This window comes from Strigops habroptila, chromosome 1 (genome assembly GCF_004027225.2).
Source record: "Strigops habroptila isolate Jane chromosome 1, bStrHab1.2.pri, whole genome shotgun sequence".
In the NCBI taxonomy this organism is placed as follows: Eukaryota; Metazoa; Chordata; class Aves; order Psittaciformes; family Psittacidae; genus Strigops; species Strigops habroptila.
The window spans coordinates 95,763,956-95,786,178 of record NC_044277.2 but is presented as its reverse complement, the minus strand read 5'-3'; the positions used below and the strand labels follow the sequence as shown (position 1 = coordinate 95,786,178).

The window sequence follows — 22,223 nt, the reverse complement described above, 5'->3', positions numbered from 1 at the left end:
CATATTATCAAAATACCAAACAAAAATGCCAGCATTCCAGAAGTGCTATTCCCTCTTCCATCACTTCCACTACTTTTATTTGGTCTGACTAAGCTAAAGCAAGTTTTAGCCACAAAGACTATGTGGATGAATAAAATCCAAAGCACATTTTTGCCCTGTGCCAAGCAGTCCAACACAAAAATTTTCAGTGTACCTTCCTGCATTTGAAAAAGTTTATGATCAAGGTAACTTCCATTCAAATCTTTACTTATGTTAAACCAATCTGAACAAAGCAACTTGAGAAATTTCTCAGAAAGTTCAGGATCTCAATCCAATCAGTACTATTCAGTGAACTTCACTCAGATTAGTTTCAGTACGTATTGGGCTCAGAGAAAGACTTTGTTGGATGAAAAAATATTATGTCTATAGAAACATACTGTCAGATAGCAAACCAGGAAGGAAGTTTGCAGATAAAGATCCCAGATAAAAATCTCACAATCTTTTAAAAATGTTTTTCTTTAAACCATTTATTTATACAGATGAAGACATAGCCTTTCAAACAGACAAGGTTTTTTAATCTTTAAGCTGAACATTCACTGTTCTTTTTCTTCTCAATTGTAAAGTACATTTACAGCTTGCTTTTTGCTAGCAGGTGTTAATGCATGTTGAACCTACTGGACATGCGAGAGTGGCAAGAGGAGAAAGAGGAACCAAGCAGCTGCAGTTTGCATGACAAGTTTGAATTTGATCCTCCTTTACAAGACACTGATACATTTTAACATGCTTTTTTCCTTTTTTTTTTTTTTTAATTTTCCAAGCTGGAAATGTTACAAGCCAATAGTCCCTATCAGTTCAATGACAAATGTTTCATGAAGAATTAAACAGCAACACCCAAACTTCCCTCTCCCCCCAAAAAAACAAAATCAAAAAAGAAAAATCTCTAGACATATTCAAGGAATGACAGATGTAGTAATATCTAGGATAATCCTGAATAACAGGATTATCCAAAAAGGGACTTCAAACAGTAATTCACTATATCCACCTCAAATTTGGAGTGAAAAAAAAGTCTCACTACTGAGCACTCAGCTTGCGAACTGTAGAGGAAGGAAAGCATAGATTAAAAATAGCTACCTGAAACTTCTCTCTTAAAGTGATTGGAATGGAAAAGTGCAGGAAAGCATAAATGGAAGAAAACAAACCACCAATTTAAATGCAGAGAAAAAATGAATATATTTCAGAAGACTTGTTTCTCATTTTCTGTTAGTCTCCAACTACAATTTCACCTAATCACGGAATGTTTTCTTAAAGAACCATCATTTAAATATTGTTAGAAATATTCCTGTTGTTACTTTGGTTTGAAGATTAACACCAAATACTTACCTTATTAGACATTTGTTGGCAGTGCTGTTCTGTAGTATGGATCAACGTCTGATCCAAATCTACCATGAGCACCAGTTTTCGATTTCGATGTAGTCGCTGTTGATCTTCTCTTCCTAGCTGCTCAGCTTGCTGTAACAAAATATTCATAACTAAGCTTAGAAGAAATAAAATTAGACTTATTGCCTTTTGTGCACTGTAAACTTAAGAAGGTCTGCTACAAACAAACTGCATAAGAAATGATGCTTCAACATAACTATAGTGATGGCAGCTTTGTCAGCATTCTTTCCACATAAAAAAAAAAAAAATTCCCAAAGTCTACTCTCAGATCTTAGTGACACTAGTGACTCTTAGAAATGATAAACTCAATGACTTTCAAAGTTCATAAGTAACCACTGAATTAATTCAAGGCCAGGAGTCTTGGGAGGAAATAGTAGTAGCTTTGGGGTACACAAAGGACAAGTTCATCAGTAGGTCTGAAAACTTGCAATTTTGTATCAACTAGGCACACTACTGCTGACAACACTAGGCTGAGTATAAAACTGAAACTGCTAATAACAAAAATAAATGTAATTGACAACCTAAGATTAAAGAATAAATGCCTTCAGACATAAGTAATTAGGTTACATAGCTCTGCATGGGCATTGATATCAAAGACTTTGTTAAATCTGAGTCGAAGTTTACTCCTCTTGCGCATGTTTCCAAACCTTGGAAGTATCACATTAAGCTCTGTGTTTGCTTTAACCACTTCTGATAGCAAGCTGCAGTGTTACCCACACACAGCTAAACTTCAAAGCAAAGTTAAGTGGAGGGTTATGAAGAAGCGGGGGTCAAGTGCAAGCTGCCCTAGGATGAGGACACTTCTAATGTTTCTATCTTCACATTTCTTCTTATTGGCGTTCTTTAAAGAGTAAAAAAAAAAAAAAAAGTAAAATAAATAAATCAATCAATCAAGCTGGTAAAGGAGATAAATAGAATGTTTATCTTCAAAATAAACATGGTTTTGCCTCTAAAGAAACTGAGGGTTGAACAACCATATTTTGATAACTCAGCTGAAGTGAATATTTGAAAAAATAAGTTTATCATGCAGGTAGGTTGCTAACAAACTAGCTTTGCTGTATCTAGTGGGACCAATTTCCAGGTGAAGGGTAAAGCTAAGTTTCAAAGACATCGCAAGCTTTGAACACGTTTCAGCTAGTGGAAACTGAACTTGACACAAACTGCTCATTCTTAGAGACAAAAACATTGAAGTAGTAATTCTCAGGCTGCTGCCACAAAAGCATCATCTTTTCAGTGCACAGCTCTAAAAGAACACTATAAGCCTGATAACAACCGATCTGCATTAGGGTAAACACACAAAACCTCTGGGCTACTGATGCTTAACACCAAATTCCTCTTCAGAGGGAAGCCAAACTTTCTGTATGAAGTATACACAACATTGAAGACACTCCTATAGTTAAGCTTCTCAACTGCAGAGCTACAGTGAAAGGTATGAGTAAAGAAAGCATGACGGTACTTACCTCAGAGCTAACTTTCAGTTCTGGGACACTGTGAACCATAGACACAGTTGCTGTTGATAATGGCACATTCTGCTTTCCATTCTTGCTTCGTATCCTAATCATGCACAGAAAAGAAGCATCAAAAGAGAGAGTAATAGCTTAGTGAAAAATTGAACACTAAATCTGGAGTTCCAAACTTGTCGCCATCAAAGAACTATTTTGACTAATACACTCTTTCAAATTCTTGATGATGTAAGTTACTGAACAAAATGGATAAATGGACAGAGATCAAAGCAGCTCGCTATAAAAACCTTGCAAAAGTCACCATAATTAGTTATGCTTCCATTTAATTATTTCATTAAAATGACATTAGGATGAAACAGACATTTATGTATTGATTAGCATTAGAAAACAGTTACAAAGTATAACCACCAAGCCACTCAAAACTATTTTCTTCTTTTTCTGCAATCTCTCAGCATGCAATTATCTACTTTTCTCCAAGCCAGATTATAAAACAAATTTAAGCAAAGGATAGGCAAGATTACTCTTTATGTGACTTACACGTGAATGCTGCCTCAAGAAAAGCATCCAAAAAATCCCCATACATACTTTTGCCTTCAGCACAAACAGAATGAAGTACTACATGTGTGTGCCAGTATTTATTTTATGTGTATTTTACACACATATATAGTCTTACTATCCATATAATCATATATAGATGCATGTATATACAGATAAATATTTATACAGTACACATATCATCCTCATTTGTGTGTACATATATATGTGTCTGTATATATATATATGAGAAAGTGTGTGTGTACACAAAGAAGTATGAAACTCCTTGAAAACTGACCAAGTAACCCCACTGCTATCATCAGTATCACTAGCTTCCAGCTTACACAGATCGATTTATTGGGAACTGCGGTACCTAATTTTAAAGACATTTATGGTTCACCAACATTAAAAATACTACCATACAAGTTTTGTCCTATGTGTCACATGCACGTCTCTTAATTCTCCCAAGTACCTGTCCTACCAAGGACAAAATTTGATATCAGATCTAGAACCAGAGTCAAACTTCACCCAATTTTCACTTCATGACAAGCAACCACCTGAGTTAAAAAATATTACTGAGCTGTGCTGAAGCAGACACAACCACAGACAGATATGCTTTTGCTGTACCTTAGTGCTTGGAAGCACTGATACCAGGAAACAAAAGACAGGTACTTCCTTTGGTCTTAAGTTAACATGCACATTCTAGCATGTTACATCCTTCACTTCAGAGTTCAGAACACCTCTTACATGCAACACTGAATGGTATTTTAAATCAGCCTTTAAAAGAGATGAACTGTTTTCAGACCATTTGTTGAATAAGCATAAGAATTACTTAACAGAAAGGATGCACCACTAACATCCAACAAGTTGGCAGTGAATTGGCTATACTCACTTTTCTTCAAGCAAGGAAAGCAATTAATACATATGCTTTTGAATTGCCTTCTCATGGAGGCTCAGCAGACCTAACACATTCTTCCAGATGTACAAGCTATTTTGTATAAAATGAAGATATCTGAAGTAGAGAAGTATCAATTGAGAAAGCTGAATTAACTGCATACCCTGAATTTATCTAGATTTTTAATGAAAGAGCAGCATAGCAATATTTAGACGTGATTGTATTCAAACCTCAAACCACGTATTCATTCACGGCAGGCAAAGACCTATTCCCTACTATCCTAACTTTCAGTTAGGTTTCTTATTTTACCAAATAATACTTGTTAACAAAGTATTAACAGTCAACTTTTTATGAAAAGTCATATCCAAACCACTAACAGGGCTACATATTGCATAACATTTTCAACATTTAGTCCACTTTGTGCTGCTTTATGGGATAATGGACACAAAATGGTTCGTAATAACGAGTATGAATTAAAATGAAACCAAAGTATTTCCTTCCAAATGGAATAAGCATACAACATTTATTTCTAAAATCCAGTCTACTATACAGCCCACTTTGGAAAACAGCTGTTGAATTAGTAATTTGATATGCATAAGAAGCATTCTCTTTACCAATTATATTAGCAATGAGACAGAGCAAAAGAGAAATACAATCATCTTTTGAATTTGCTTTCTTTTTGGCCTAAGGCTTAAATTCCTTTAGTTTCATGGCAGAATATTTCACACACACATACACAAAAAAAAAAAAAAAAAAAAAAAAAGAAAAAAAACCAAAAAATTGAAAACAGTTCTGAAACCTTAAATTGAAAGCACTGGAGACAAGCTAGCTCCCATTCAGACACAGTACAAATGAAGCAAGGTCACATGAATGAGACTTCTATTACCTCACAACTATTTACACCTTTACAGGTAGAACACTCAGGTTTAAGTCACTGTTGACACACCTTACAACTCCCAATCTCAGTTATGAGTAAATGAAAAGCAAAGAAGGATACACTGTGATGAGAATTTGTGTCTGTATGCATGCTCTTTACATTTTCTCCCTAAGGTAGTAAGTTACCCTACAATTACCTCTACAGAAAGAGAGCGTGCAGTTATTAAGTCATAAATTTGTAACACGAACTGTAACATAAGTATCCACATGGCATCTTATTCACCCATATTTCTAGTTATGAATCCCTGTAATGGCTAAACAATATAGTTCTAAATAACGCCTCTGTGCCTACAGTGACATATATGGAGGAAAAAGTGCACGCATTTGTAACAGTAGCACAGAACTTGCCTATTTTGTCTTCATGTCTCGGTTTTATCCAAAAGGAACACAGATTCTTGCCTACAAGCTGCAGTTTTTCAGTAAAGAAATACATTTTATTAAAGGATTACACTATTAATAATGTGATCCAGAATTAATATATTCAGACCACTCAGCTTTAAGCAACAATTTTATGAGCCAATCTCAATAGATTTTCTTTTTTTTAAGCAAAAGTGAGAAGTGCTTTGTGCTGAAATTTAACTTTTAGAGGAAACTCCCTCTCAACTTTGTTTATAAGAGCACTCTGAGTAGACCTACTTATGTTAGGCAGTATGAATACTCTTCTTCCTCCCTACTAGTATCTACTTTTTCATAGTTACCCTTATAAGTATGGTTCACAACTACTAAGACTCAGAATACAGAAGCAAAGACCACAGCAGCCTTATAGCAGCCTTCCAGTAACTAAAGGGGGCCTACAAGAAACCTGGAGAGGGACTTTTTGCAAGGGTATGTAGGGAAAGGACAAGGGGGAATGGCTTTAAACCAAAAGAGTGGAGATTTAGGTTAGATATTAGGAAGAAGTTCTTCCCTGTGAGGGTGCTGAGGCACTGGCACTTCTGGTGAGGTTGCCCAGAGAAGCTGTGGCTGCCCCATCCCTGGCAGTGTTCAAAGCCAGGTTGGATGGGGCTTTGAGCAACCTGCTCTAGTGGAAGGTGTCCCTGCCCATGGCAGGGGATTGGAACTGGATGGGCTTTAAGGTCCCTTCTAACCCAAACATTCTATGATTCTATGAAATTAGAGAAGGAAGAGCTTGGATCCCTAATCACAAGCCAGGAGAAGCTGTCAAAGAAAGAGTTGAAAATACTTACTGAGTCAGGTCCTGGCCACATTCTGCACACAAGCCTTTCATAACAACAGGATGGCTGCATCCTTCCAGTCTCACCAAGACACCTCTGAAAAAGATGTAGGCAATACACTTATTGCAGGTTGATTTCAGACACTCAGAATAATGATTACAGATTGAAAGAGTTCAAAGAATAACTTCTGGTTATGATTTGAGTGCCAGTCCCGTCAGATACATGCTTTTTCTCCAACATTGGGAAAAAGACACTAAGTATTCAAATTATTCAATTTCACACCTTTAGAAGTCACTGAAACATACATCAATGTCAGTGATGTATTCTAACCTTAGTTTAGCAAAGAAATTCAATATATTAACAAAACAAGCCCTGTCAAGAAACAGCTTACATTCAATTAGATACAACTCCCCATTAATATGCTACTGAGCTACACAGTAATGTAAATCAAATATGGAATCTTTAGATTCATAGAATCATTTAGGTTGGAAAAGACCTTTTAGATCACCAAGTCCAACTGCAAACTTAACACTACCAAGTCCACCACTAAACTATGTCCCTAACCACCACATCTACGTGCCTTTTAAATACCTCTAGGGATGGTGACTCCAGCACTTCCCCGGGCAACCTGTTCCAGTGCTTGGCAACCCTTTCAATGAAGAAATTTTTCCTAATATCCAACCTAAACCTTCCCTGGTGTAGCTTGAGGGTGTTACCTCTTGTCCTATTGCTTGTTACTTGGGAGAAGAGACCAACCCCCACCTCACTACAACCTCCCTTCAGGTAGCTGTTGAGAGCAATACGGTCACCCTGAGCCTTCTCTTCTCCAAACTAAACAACCCCAGTTCCCTCATGAGACTTATTGTCCAGACCCTTCACCAGCTTTGTGGCCCTTCTTTGGACACACACCAGCACCTCAATGTCTTTCTTGTAGTTAGGGGCCCACACAGTATCCGAGGTATGGCCTCACCAGTGCCAAGTAGCGGGGGACAAGATCTATACTGATTTCATCTTAGTTTATTACTTTCTTGTGTCATGGCATAAATATATATTGCTTCAGTCTTCTCACGAAAGTATTTTAATTTCTGATCCTTAAGCCTTGGACTGTCAGTTATTTTAAAATTAAGACATGCAAAAGGATATTTTATTCTTTTTTCTACACAACGGCCAAAACAAACCAGAAATTAGAGCTTGAAATGCAGGTAAGCATGACATTTACTTCTGAAAACTGCTTAGAAAACAAAGTTTGCTTTTCAGTTGAATGATCCAACTGAAGTTTTCTAATTTTCTTCTTGAAGGAATCAATCTTCCCAACTAAGCCCCCCCCCTTTTTTAAATGCCTAATAAGTAGCTATAGTTTGGCTACAATTTCCAAAATTTCTGAATATATTCCTAAATTCCAAAATAATACAAAATTTCCTCAACTCTGTGACCATGAGCCGCAGCATCTCTCTAATACTTTAGAAAAATAAAAATCCAAGCAGCTAAATTAAAAAAAAAAAACAACCAAAAAAACCCCCAAAAAAACCCAACAAACAAACAAAAAAACCAACAAAAAAACCCCAAACAAAACCCAAGCTCTTTCATAACATGGTTGGAGTGTTTTCTTTTTGGCTTCAAATCTGTACTGCAATAAGCAGAGAGCATCAGGAGGTAAACTGCTTTGCATGCTCAAATCTCCCATTTGTATATTTGGCTATTAAGCATTTGGGAATTCCAAAAGGAAATCCACTTTCCAAATGTCACTGCATCTGCTTAATTCGAGTGTGTCACCCGTTTCTCTGACCAGAAGATGATAACTCTACTAACAAAACTGCAGTTGATACACATGATGAGGATTTTTCCCTCTTTGAAAATAAAAACTAGATTCAAGTCAGGTTTATTTAAAGAAAAGTCTTCACAAGCCATCATACTACCAGTACTGCAACTTGCAAAAGCACAGATCTATTCTCTTCTCACTAGCAGCCATCATCTGATTGGAAATTACACCTTTCTGTGTAAACATTTTGGATCTCCTTTTTTTAAGCACAGTATGTTTCACAGAAAACAAATAATAAATCATTAGTCTCGGTGTTGTACAGGAACTGCACAAGAGACAAGCTGGTTTTGGGGCCCTTCGTTATTGGCACTTCATTGTTTGATTATTTAGTTCTCCTCTCACTCCCCCACATTTGCATCATTTCATTTGACTTTTCTTCTCGCCCCTCCCTTTGACAATATGTCTGCCTTGCTGTCTTTTACCTTGGTTCAGCACTAAGCTCCTTCTTTTTAGGCTACCAACTCATGCTAAGGACCATGTCAGAACTGCTCATCTTCAACCTGTGCTCAGCGTATGAAACCGAAATTACAGATACCTAAAAGGCAAAAAAAATCTCACATTATTAGTTACAGAAATGTGTGTAAAAGTTTACAGTGACCGAGTTTTTTCCTGAACTATTGAAAACTAATTAAACTGGGGTAAAAAGCCTTTTGATGCCAGTTTAGAAGCCAAAATATCTTCAGGCATTCTCGACTTTGCATTCAAGGTTAATCTCACACTTCAGGAATGCAATAGGAAGAGCTGGTATACTCCTGGGCTGAGGTATGATTCAAATTAGGACATGCAAGAGTTTCCATTCATGCATAGGTACACATCATCTCATCCTTCTGATTTCAATAGAGAAGACATCCTTATAAGAGAACTAGAGTTCTAAATTGTTTCTGAACAGCACCCCTATACCTTATCGCATGCCAAACAGCACCACTAAATATCAGTTCTGTCCCTGCACATTTAAATATGACCAGAACACCCATTTTATGCTTGCTGGAGGTAAAAAATACAGCATACCAAGCCGTTTGTCACACCATTCTCTATACTGATGTTTAACCCAAAGGGCAGAGGAAGACCTCCAGAGCACTGTCAAATTTCTGATCACTGTACAACCAAGTTGGTCAAGTTTCAAGTTCAACTCTCAGGAGCTTAAGCAGACTTCTCAGAGGGAAAAGCCCAAACAACCCACATACCACTTGATGCTCCAGAAAGAAGGCCTGAACTCTACTAAGGCTTAAGCATGCTCTAATGTTTTACTCACTTAAGTTGTGGTACATATGCTTCAATTACTAAAAAGAAATATACCTTGGAAGAACAAGCATGGAAATCAAGTAAAATTACTTTTGTGAATTTCAGACCTGGAAACACTCCTTTTGCTGTTGGAGTAAGGGATTTTCAAAATATAATGGCCAAGATCCAAGACAATTACCAGACAAGAGCAAGCTGAATCAGAGTGTGCATGTCTATCTTTAAATGGCTGCATATACAAATAGGGGTTCAGGCTTCTGCTTGTTCTCTGGGTCATGAGTGAAGCCCGCTTAAAGAACAGAGCCACTCCCTGCTCCCATTTCTGGAGAGAAGAAACAGATCCCCCCAAATCTGAAGAATTACAATACATTCTACCGCTGGCAGCATTAACAGCATTTCTCTTTCTCGGTAGACTTCTCCAGCACCCACTTGGTGATAAGCAGAGCTCAGCAGCTACTTCAACAATAACATTCCAAGGAACTGTCACAAGAGATGCAAATTCTTTTTCCAGTTTTACAAACTGCCACAACAGGGCAAGTAAGCCAGGCACTGGGGAAGAGCCACTGGGCTGTATAAGGCATGCGTTTTTTGCGGGGTACCTGTGGAAGGAATAGATCCTTCCAGTACCCACCCTGATAGCCAAAGGACTGCAGCAGGACAGCAAACTGCTCACACGGTTTCTTTTAAGTAACAAAATACATCGGGGTTTAAGTGAAACTTGAACACATAAATAAACCCACTGTAGGATCTTACACACATTCTTTCCAGATGTGCTTGTAAATAAGAAACAGAGACACTAGGTGCAACGATTTTGTTGCAGTGATCATGGATAGGGACAGACATTTAATAATGGCCTCAGGATGCAGACAACCATAAGCCCTTTGCTGTTCTCCCAGCACTTCCACAGTTTGACTGTTTCTAAAACAAGTCTTTTAACAATATCTGCTTTCAATCAGCAGCATGGGAAAGAAAATAAAATGGGAAAGCTTTCATGAAATCCAATACAGGCATTTTGCTTTTATTAACAGAGGAAGTCAATGCCTGTGCTAATTCGAAGGCCTGGTCATTAGTGCTGACTCCAAACGCAAGAACTTTGTATCAAGCACAGCCATGGTGTGGTTCCTGGTAGGTTAATTACAGTGGGAAAGCCAGCAGAAAGCTCTCCTATCTATGCTACAATTTGCTACTCTTCAGTTGTAGCAACCAGTTAACGAGATCACTGAAGAGAACCTGCTGCAAACAAAAAGCAATCCTCTACAGGTTTTATGTGGTTTTGTTTGTTTGGGTTTTGGTTCCCCACCCCAGCATGATCCAACACTTCCTGCAACAAAGAATGACAGCAACAAGTGCAGGAGTTACAGAAACAAGAACTTCTTAAGCTAGTTTATCATGGTTGGGGGGAGGAGGGGTGAGGGATTGTCCAGATGCAGCACACAAGTACAATGGCCATGAGACAGCTTTCCTGAAGAAAACTACAAAGAACTGTACCTTAAGGGTACCCAGCATAACATGGTAACAGGTTATCTCTGTTATTCAGAACTAGTCTAATGAGTGTATATTAGCCATGGCCTTCTGTTACAGCTTGGTTCCACTTCCAGAGGCAACTGCTCCAATGGCTTGCACCCAAGGAAAGGCAACAGATTGCTCCCCACCCCCTCCAGTGTTTCCTCTGAAAGCCCAACCTGCTCCTTCGGCACTTCCAAAAAGGACTGTTTCAGTACCCTGGGAGGTAAAGAACTGACCAGCTCTATCCAGGTCTGCTGCTGGGTTTAGAATCAAAGCAGCTGCACTGCTGCTGCCAGCAAGCACTGGCATAGAAAATACAGTGCAATTTTCCAAATGTGTGAATGAGAAAATAGACAAAAGTTGCAAGACAAAGCTACTGCCCTGCACTCAATTGCGTCTCACAGGTATCTGTCAAAATTGAAGAGATTGCTGCATTTCCTCAGATCAGTTAGGGATAAAGACAGATGTCAGATACCCCAAGTTGTTACTGTGGTCACTTAAAGCCACTGTCCTCAATCTGATGCCATATGACCTTGCAATTAGCATTAGAAGATATGAAACTGTACTAATGCAGCAAAATGAGATTCTGGCATACAGGTAAACAAACACCCTCCCAGGTTCTGCAGCATGCTCAAGGGAATGTTACTGGCAAATTGTCAAGGGGTAAAATTACCAAATGAACACATCTCACATCAATGGTTATTAACATCAACTATTATTGAATCAACCAACTGATCGAGAACAAACTAAGTACACAATCATTTAGCTGTCATGAGACTAGAATGGCAGACAGATAAAGTTTGATTCAACTTACAGCTTACAATTTCACTTACTCAAATTTGTGAAACGCTGACATATTTGTTAGCTTATACTAGAACAACATTTTGTGGTATGTGACTGCAGCATTTAGAACCACTAGAAAGAGCCCTCAAGCCCAACTTACACCAAACCACAGCCTCTGTTACATATGACTCCAGTCTGTTACAAGAATTTTTCAAAGCCTTAATCACCTTGAAATTGCCATGCATGTGTAAGTAATTCCTTAGATATTTAACTGTTGTATTTATTTATTTAACCCTCATCACTATCTCTGAAGCAGCAGAGTCCTTGAATAATGTATTAAAAATACCAAGGATGACAAGTACACATGGCCCTTGCTCCTACTGGCAACACAAGGCCTATAGCCTCTTCCAGATGCTGCAAGAAACTTGTCTCCTCAGTTCTTTGTAGAAGCCACTTGATTTACACTCAAGGACAAGCAAGCAGAGAAGGCTGTATTTCAAATACGTGGAGCCCCAAAGGCCTTACACAACCAAGCAAGCTACTCTGAAACCACCACACCCCCCATTCCCCCTTGAAATTAAACAAAAACCCCTAAACCCTCACGCCGTATGTATCCTAGCATGATGAGGGCATCGGGGTAAAGATACATCCATAATTACAACAACCGTATAACAACTGCTGTGAGCAGTAGCTCGTAGAAAGCATAGTTCACACTTTAAGGCATCTCTCCAAGGCTAATGTGGAAATCATGGGCCTTGAGATTGATTTATTTTTTTTCCCCTGTTAAGCACAAACCGTTCATAACTATGAGTTAAAATGTGTTTGAACTTCAAAATACTTTAGAACAGAAAAACTGAAAAGTCATTTTTCTTCTACTTTCCAGGCAAGATACCTATTCAGGTTTAGACATAGGTCATGAATGCCAAGAAAAACTTAGGCCCAGAGTTTCTGGATCTTATTTATAATCCAAAAGACATCTTAAGCATGAAGTAAGTCTACTTCCATGATTTGCAAGTCTTTTAGAAGCATCTCCTTTTTTCCTGGAAAAGGAGTTTGGCATTACAAGGAAGGAGGTAACCCTTTCAGACCCTCCATGCACACATCTATGGATAACTTCTTACATGTTAGAAGTTAATAATGTAAAATAAAAAGGTACAAAAAAACCTCCCAAAAACCAGAAAACCAAAATCAACAAACCATAAGAGGCTTTGGAGCGCCCTTTGCATAATATCCAGTAAGTCTTTCAACTATTATTCGGAATAGTTTAGTTTAGTTAGAACATTTTTTAGCTAAAATCTTTTATTTGGGAGAACTCAAACAGTACTTTAAAAAACAAAAAACAAACAAAAAAACCAACCAAAAAAAAATCCCAAACCCAGTTCTCCATACCTTTGCATAAAACGCCCTCGAAACAATGACATTCATACAGAATTAATTCAGAAGTACAGAGCTAAGAGCTCACATCTTTCTAACTTGTTTAGTATTAAGTGGTACTTCTAACAGTAACAGAATAGGCTGTCACATCTCAGGAATTCACTGAAGCAGCAAACAGTTCTGCAGTTAGACCCCCCCTATCATTATTGTCAACTATTAACATTACCATTTCATGCATTTGCATTTCTATTCCCAGCCCTCTTCCACCGCAGCGTTAGCAGTCACACAGCACTTCCCAAATACTTGCAGCACAACTCTGAGAACTCAGAAACTGCATCTAACAGCTTAATGCCAGAAAGATTGGAAAATAACTTTTGTGTTCATACATGGGTTGCATATTCTTAACTGAAGAGACGACTATCACTTGAAGCAGTAAAAGTAAAATCAAAGTGAACGCATGTCCGTTGACTCCTTGACTACGCTTAACATCAGAACTTTACACTAAGTATAGAAACATGACTGGAAAAGTCCCATGGGACTTCAAACTGCTGACAGCATCTCTAAGGGCTATTTGCAAATTCTACACACAAGCATCACAGCAACTGTAATGCCTGAGGATAGATTAATGCCAGTTACAGCTAGAAACATAATACATCATCACCAGCTTCCTTCTACCACATATCCTAGAAAACTAAGAATTATGCAGGGTATAAAAGATGTTCTGAAATAGTTAAAACATAGAAGCTTTACGAACGTGTCCAAATTTAAAAACCATACCTGTGGTTTTAATATAAATACTCAGGATTTTCATTGTTACACTAAAGAAAGTGTTTCATTTTTTATGATTTCCCCTCTCTGAGTATTTCATGAATCTACTGCCATCAGCACCTGCTTGCATAAGTATCACAGGGCAAAAGCAATAAGTGATACGGGTTTAAAAAGAAAAGGAAGCCACTCAAACAAAAAAAAAAAAAAAAAAGCAAGCTGGCAAGGGAAGAATGAGGCATGGTACAGCTCCTAAGAAAAATCTACTTGCTGCTTTCAAACGAAACATTTTTACGAAGCTTCTGTTATCCCAGGATTAATTTTCTAAACCACTAAGTGTAGCTTTTCAGCACACGTACTTCAAGACGAGCTCATTAGTTCAGTAATATCCATCTGACAGCAGGATCAAAAATCCAAGTCATCCAAATCTATACATGGAATAAATATATGTACGTATGATGAACACTGCCAACCTAATTGGCATTTATCCAAAAGATGAAGTGGCAGAGAGGTGACTGTACATCCTTCTAATTGACAGAACAACAATTAACATAAAACTGTAGTTTTCCAAAACCACACTTCAACTTTCACATCAGCTACTAAAGAACAGTAGTCACAGCTGAAGTGCTGCAAAGCCAGATGACAACAGTCTTGAACTAATCCCATTTCTGACTCCTTTTTGTCCTTTTCAGGTGTATACCTTCTCAAATCTCCCACTTCTCCTTCAGGTAAAGGCACATAATTTCCTCTTATCTCAGACTAATTTACCACTGCATTCCTCCTACTCCCAGCCAAGATCACCTGTGATTACCTGAATAGATTTGATTTGCTTTCTGCACCTGCAGGCCCACATCTAGAAAAACAGCTATAGATGAACACCAAACAACCGGAACACCAAAGGAGAGAAAGATGACTAAGAAAGAGACAGTTTGACAGACACACAGAGCTAGCAGGAAAACTGTATAGATGGTTTTTGCTTCCTACTGTGCATAAGAAATCTGGGAGGATCCTGTGACCTTTCCTCCTCTGCCTTAGAAAGCTGCATCTATTAACAGAGAACATTACTCCTTCTCCAAATATTTCATCATGTTCTCCATTAGAACAAGATACTTCAGCAATCGTGGTCCCTTTGTCTGTTACTGCTGAGAATCATCAAGTCTAACAGCTTCCTCGCCTCCTTTTCCTTTTGGCTATTGTAGTAAACTTACCTTGACACTACCTAATGTATGCATTTTCCTCTGGGACTGGCTGCTAAGCCAATGAACACACACAGGAAAATACAATAACTCTTAACACTCTTAAAAGCACTTAGGAATATGACTGTCATACGTTACGCAGCAGCATTCAAACCAGGAAACAGCAGCGCCACATTTGGCAACAGCCACCTGACATCACACACTGTCAGGACACCTTACAGCATCATGTGAGCCCAGAAACATACTCCAAAACCAAAGCACAACAGATTAGAATGCTTTATATGCTCAGCATATAAACAGGAAGTATTATAAATAGCTGTGAAGTTACCTGGAAAGCTAATTAAGCTCCCTTCTTGTTTAGCGATGCCTGCCTCGGCTAGAACTGCTCACCCACCTTCTCTCCTGTGAATGGGGATTTATGCAGTTCACATGTAATTTTTAAACTAGGAAGCACAATAGAAACATACGGGCACTATTCAGTTTAAATGTCTAAATCACTGCCTTATTCTACAGTTTTTCTAAAAAAAAAAAAAAATAAAAAATGTAGAAAAGCAATTTTTTTTTATTATTAGTGTATCCCATGCTTTCCCTTAAAAAAGGATATTCTAATAAAAAATGGATGTGTTTGTAAGACGTAACCTATGTGGTATACTGCCATCTTTTATACAGGAACACACAAAGTAAAAGAGTCCATCTGGATCTAGGTGGTTCTGATTAATGCTATCTCGTATAAATCACCCAGCATCAGCCCAGTTACCCTAAATCGAAATAATTTCGGTCCCATCAGATGACTAAAGAAAAATTCCCTTCCCATTGCACTGGAAAGAGAGCAAAACCTTTGCCTTTTGTTTTGAAAACGAGTTTTGATATTGGCCATTTTTTTTTTTTTTTTACCAGGACCAGTGTTTCAGAAAAGATACAGTGTGCTCTGACAAACGGCGTATGTATTTTGCTCTGGCTAATACCTTTTCAACAGGTTCATCTGAAGGCAACAGAAGTAGTTTCTACTGACTGGAAACAATAGCTCATCCTTTCAGACAAGCATCACCTCTTCATTAGAAGTAGGGATATAGATTCTGAAGGAAAACACATATTTGTTGAGCGCTGGCGACACGGTCTAGTGCGAGGTGTCCCAGCCCATGGCAGGGGGGTTGGAACTAGATGATCTTAAGGTCCTTTCCAACCCTAACTATGCTGTGATTCTATAAAACATGATGAGAAATTCTCACCCAAGTTTCACAGTACATATTATATATGGAAGCACTTTCCTGTCCACACCAAAAAAGGGAACACTTTTTCTGTCTTCCAAAGTCTTTCAAAGATAGACAAGTCCCTCCTGTTAGTGACAGGATCTATCCTTCCTCTACAGTCTAAGGGTGAGATTTCCAATTCCATAGGTCTAGCTTTGGCAAAACAAAACCTAGACAAAATGTTTAATCAAGATCCTTGAACTGTAACCTGTAAAACAATACTACCTGCTTTCCAGAAAGTCACGTTATGCTCCCTATACACTTAAAAAGGAAGCTGCTGCAAATTCACCTATCCACCTGTGCTGGATTAATCCTTAATTACACAAAACAGATATTCATAAGAATATTTTATAAGTGACAACTTGCAATGCATTATCTATTACTGTTCCCAAAAAGAGATCCCAAAATGAAAGGCTGGTAACTCTTTACTGAGCCTTCAGGCAAGAAAGTCCCAACTGAAAATATTTTAATATACTTCTAGTAATATTTAAGAATTTGCAATACCATCACCCTATATTCATTTTTATTTAGTGAGTTCAAATGTGGGTTATCAAATTACCTAAGGGGAGTCTTCCACTGGGTAAAACTGACTTAGAATATCTGAATGGCTGGGATCCCTGCTAGGGTCAGCCCTTGAGTTAACACTAAACACGCAGTCATCAAATTGGAAAGGTCCAGGCAGGCATGCAAGTTGTACTACTAAGACTTCTCAAAGGAAAAAAAAAATAAAACTCTTAGGTTAAGATTAAAATTTCTAAGACAATTCAAAGCAAAAGTCTTCTCTCTCTCTCTTCATATCTCAAACTTTTCCAGGGGAAGTAGGAAGAAGACAGAGACTAAGGCATCTTTAGCTACATGATTTCCAACACCCAACTTAACGCAAGCTAGAGGCACACAGAAGCATGAGCATCTCTTCCAGCCAACTCTCACACTAGCCTGAAGAGATCAAGAAGCCATGGCCTAAGGAAGCCACACCAAAAGAACTGCAGACACAAGGCTGCTACAGCCATACAACTGGTAACTTCCAAGCCTGATGCCCATTTCCAACCAAACTTGACTGAGCAAATTGATTCTCTTAGGTAAGGAAGTTCCTACAAGTTTTGTGAAAACAGATGGTCTGGTCAATAGAAAAGAGACTTTGTATGCTACCATTCAGTGCTATTAGCTATAGTGTGAGCCCCCAACTTGTTAGGTGCCAAAGAAATAAAGGAGAAAAAGAAAGCAATGAAGGACAGAAACCCCTCATTTATAACTTGGTTCTTTTTCATTATCAAATTCGACTGAACACAAGACAGACCCATTAAAAAGCACGCTTCCGTAGTACCTCAGGAGAGGGTACACAGAAAACAGGTTGGAAAGATGCATACCAAACTTACTAGAAGATGAAAAAAAATAACTGAATGGATCTAAGAGTTAAAAGAAGAGAGATGTATTAAGCTGTGATTGTTATTTGTTATTCAACAATCCTCAGTGTTTGGCAATGAGGTTTTTTGTTGGGGTTTTGTTTGTTTTGTTTTTTTTTTTTTTTTTTAAGACTCTATTAGGCTCATTAAATATTTGACAGGATATTATGAAAACATTTGTGTCCAACTGAAACAGCAAATTGTTTTTCCTGTAATTTATTACAAGTGTCATCACTTCAAAATAAACTGTAATTCATCGGCATTTTCTTCCTCTTGAAGACTGTAAGATGAAAAGTATTGAGGTCCAGGGTTAAATGTCTTCATCTTGGGTGGTAAACTAGGCCCTGAGTTTCTGCAGCATTATATATCTTAAAATATATATCTTCCTTTGGTTATCTAATCAAGTTTTTGATTAAAAAAAAAACGCCAACAACAAACGACACAAAACTCTACACTTTCAGAAAACACATTCCTACCCTTTTCCTGATATCTTCCACAAAAAGAGAAAATACAAGTTTTGCTTCATTAGAAATCAGATGCGTTTAAACAAGATTTTTATTACAACACTCATATACTTTATGTTCGGTACAAGAATGCAAGTTTTAACTATTAAAACTATATAATAAGATAGAAAGTTACTCAGTTTAAATGTACAGGTAATAAGTATTTTGGAAGACTTTACTAATGTGAACAACAACAAAAAAAGATTTTCAGTAGTGTATCCCATCAGTACGGCCAGAAAGGGGACAATTGTTTCATATTAGAAATGCTTATGTGAATATTCACCTAAAATAAAATACTGACCCAACCCAGAATCCTGACATACCTGTAGCAGCTTCAGAGTGATTAACCTTGATAGTTAACTGACATTAAGAATACACAGAGCAGTGCGGCAGTTTTTGATGCTTGTTGCTTCTGCCACCCATAGAAATTACGCTTAATTAACATCAAAGACCTTTCATTAACTGCTTACTGTCATCCCTGCTATTTACAGTGTCAAACACCTCCCTCTCTCGAACGAAAGTTTTGACATTTGATGCAAGCCTACCTCTGCTACTCTAAGCAAAAACCACCTCCTGCCTGCCTTGGGCTGTCACCCCCACCCCACTTCCACCCTCTCCCCTGCGGACAGTTTACACCACTGTCAGTGCCAAAAAGTGGGTAATCAATCTACAAAAAAAATTAAGTGCTATGTATGTGGAAAATTAATTTCATGTAATGTAGCTTTCATTTTGTGCCTGATATAAAACAGAAACAACCAAAAGTTCGAAATTCTTCTTAAAAGGGGAAGACTGGTGCTAAAACATGTCATTATTTTCAGAAATAATGACCAAATTCACACCTTAGCCAGTCACATTACGTATTCTCAAATAAAAAGATTTAATCAACTTATGTTCTCAAGTTCTAATGAAAAAGAAATATATTTGGAATAGAAACAGTATTTCTACAATGTTTAAGTGCCTGATAAATATTTGCACGTATCTTTGGTTTATAGAGAACCTGGAGCTAAACTGACCAACCCACTTTTTCAAAGGCAGCAAATGGCACCTACCACTCTGGATAGTTTGAATTAAAAAAAATAATCTGGAATTTATTCAGCATCTCCAGAAATGTTACCTATCTTAATCATACCTGTATTTTAATATTGCACAACCTTAACATATATTTAAATATTGCTGATCAGTTATGGAATGCTATTATTTCCATTCCACAAAATGGGAAGCCACAGGGAAGAGATTACATGCTCTCACACACACACAAAACAAACCTTTAAGTGACCAGCTCTGCTACCCTTAGGTCATGCTTCTAACTCTTTGCTTGAACTTTTACATTCACCCAGTAAACACGACTACAGGGTGCAACAGAGAATGCACACTGAAAAGTCTGATTTCCAGAAGCATAATAATATCCAGCACTGGTCAATACTTATGAACTAACTTTTAGTGGTATAACACACAAATGGTTTAGAAGCCAAGAACAACCGTAAAAGAACAGTATTTATTTTCTAATTGTCTCAAAGCCAGGACATGATAATTATAATCACGTGAATTAAGACTAGACAAATCCAATAAAAGCATTGTATAAAAATTGCACATTCAAGTCCTAAGTTTACACGAAGCAAAGCTAAACCTAAAACACTGCTATATCATACCCAGCATATTTTAAGTTGTTTACATTTACCATTTAAAATTTTGTTTTGTTTTCCTCCCAAGTGCTTAGCTAACATAATGACAAGACAACACCAGAACTTTATCTCCCCTTCTGCTCAGCACTATCGAGGTTAATTTCACCATGCATATGGTATTTTAAAATTTTAATCTGTGTTTTTAGTCTGACCTAGCATTTATGGTGCCTTTGTTCTAAATCTGATATTAAAAGATTGGCCATGCTGCACCAGATGCAACAGCAGAACGCTGATGTAGCACAAAAGGAAAGCCACAGTCTTATCTCAGAAAGAATAATGTTCTCTGTAGCAAGAAAAACACAGCTTTTATTTATTCTGTAACACCTTCTATTACTGAGATTTTTTTTTTCCTCCCAAAACTTTGAGAGCACCCCCATACACAGATGTTTTGTATATTCTGGTGATTTCCAACCAAGAAAGTTTAGGTCTGGCAGGACCCACCCAAAAATCAAGAGAACTGCAATAAAAGAGAATAACTTGTTGTCATAAAACAGAGGAAGTCGAGTGTTTCAATGGTTTCCTGTTGAGAAACAATCTGCTTGAAGTACAGGGTAGCAAGCTATTAGTCCAATTTAATCTAGAAATCTGAAAGGCCCTATCTATTAGCCATTTAAGAATGTAAAAGTCGACAAATATCCAGTCTTACCGAGACAAAACCACTGTTCAACTATGGAAAATCTGTCCTATTTAATCCCTTGCTGTCCTGAAAGTTCAAATTACACCTTCTTGTTTACACTTGTGCAGCCTTACGCATTACATCTACAGTATTAAAAGCATTTAGGCTGCCAATGGTATACGTATGGCTTCTAGTAATTTGAAAAACGTCTTGCTGCAGCGTTAATTCCCATTAAAATTTCTCCTATCGAACAAGAAATGATCCCTTTGCTACCCAAGTTTTGCATCAACCTAACAGTGAAGTGCCAAACCTAAAACAGCATTTCCCCATAGTTCTGCAGTAAGAGCAGTTTTCAGGGAGCCCCGAAGCACGTGGAGGGGATGCTCAGCTCTCACAGCGAATGACTCGGCTCCGAAACAAGGGACTAGAGCACGATCTCCCGCACCTCCCCGGCATCCTCCTCCTCGCAAGCCTGCTTCCCGCACGCTACCCTACGGAGAGCTTCCCAGGAAGAGGCTTTCCCTGCCAGCAGTTACATGGCCGAGACACAGAGCAGCGCAGGGCACAGGTTTACGATCCACACTAGCGCCGTGAAGGGAAAGCGGACCTGACGGACCGGCCCCCTCAGCAGAAGCGCGAAACCCGCGTCCCGGGCCAGGCTCCCCACTCTGCTCGCCGCCACCACCGCCCGGCCCGGCCGCTTTTCCCCCCTGCCGCCGCTGCCGCCGCCCCGCACTCACCCAGGCGCGATGACCTGTCCGGGCCGCACGCACAGCTCCCGCACCACGCCGGGCCGCTCCGCCTTCAGCTTGCGCTCGGGGCCGGCCCGCTGCGGCCGGGTGCTGGCGCCACTGGCGGCGGGCGGCGGGGCGGCGGTGGCGGGACGCGGGGCAGGCGGCAGCGGGGCGCATAGCGCCAGCACCGACCCGATCTGCACCGCCGCCCCCACCGACACCTTCCACTCCAGCAGCCGCAGCGGCCGCGGGCCCGGCGCCCGGATCTCCGCGATCATCCCGGCGGAGCCCTCCACAGAGGGCCCATCGCCCCTGTCCGCCGTCACCTCCATCGTTCCGGCCGAGGGGAGGGGGGTGTCGCTATGGCGACACCCGCTGCCGCTGCCCCGGCGGTGGGGCCGGAGCTTGGCGCTGCCGCGGAGGGGGGGGAGGGGAGTATGGGGGGGGAAACAGGGGCGCCCCAATAGTCACCGGCGGCGCCGACAGGCGGCGAGGTCACGGCCTCTCTGCGCAGGCGCCGGCACCGGGCGTCCGGCCGCGCTTAAAGGCACAGGCGCAGCCAGCTCGCCCGGCGGGGACGGGGAGGGGCGTCCCGCCCACACCGCAAACACGTTTCCGGATCCGCGCGAGCGAGAACTACGACTCCCGGCAGGCACCACGGCGCAGGGGCGAGGCCGGCCGGGGGGCGGGCCGCGCGGGGCACGCTGGGAGCTGTAGTTGTCCCTCTCGGGCCGGGGAGCGGGAAACGTGGCGGCGCGGACCAGCACGGGCGGGACGGCTCGGGTCGGCGTCGCGGCCCCTGCGGAGCCTTGTGGTAGCTCTGTGGTGCTCTCCGCTGCTCTCCGCGCTAACCTCCGCTGCTCCGCCCGCTCTTCTTCTGGATAGGAGTGGGGGGCGGAGAGCGGGAGCGCCCCTGCCTGGCCTAGCGGCCGCT

The 22,223-nt window shown here is 39.8% G+C and overlaps 1 protein-coding gene across 5 annotated transcripts in view; it reads right to left on the bottom strand.

Annotated features, from left to right (window-relative positions):
• CTDP1 (CTD phosphatase subunit 1) overlaps positions 1-21,888 on the bottom strand; it is a 104,437-nt gene extending 82,549 nt beyond the window's left edge. For 3 of the 5 annotated variants that reach the window (XR_003994640.1, XR_003994642.1, XM_030508282.1), the window contains exons 1-4: positions 21,296-21,887; positions 6,432-6,515; positions 2,877-2,970; positions 1,360-1,488 (exon numbers count right to left, since the gene is read on the bottom strand). Coding sequence is in view for 3 of the 5 variants with exons in the window: in XM_030508282.1 (XP_030364142.1) it covers positions 1,360-1,488; positions 2,877-2,970; positions 6,432-6,515; positions 21,296-21,621 (633 nt within the window). In the remaining 2 variants the exon portion in view is untranslated. Of the gene's footprint in view, positions 1-1,359; positions 1,489-2,876; positions 2,971-6,431; positions 6,516-8,660; positions 8,774-18,720; positions 18,723-19,848; positions 19,860-21,295 lie in introns of those variants that run through there. The other 2 variants (XM_030508456.1, XM_030508542.1) reach the window with 2 other exon arrangements.
• Positions 21,889-22,223: the final 335 nt, after the last annotated feature.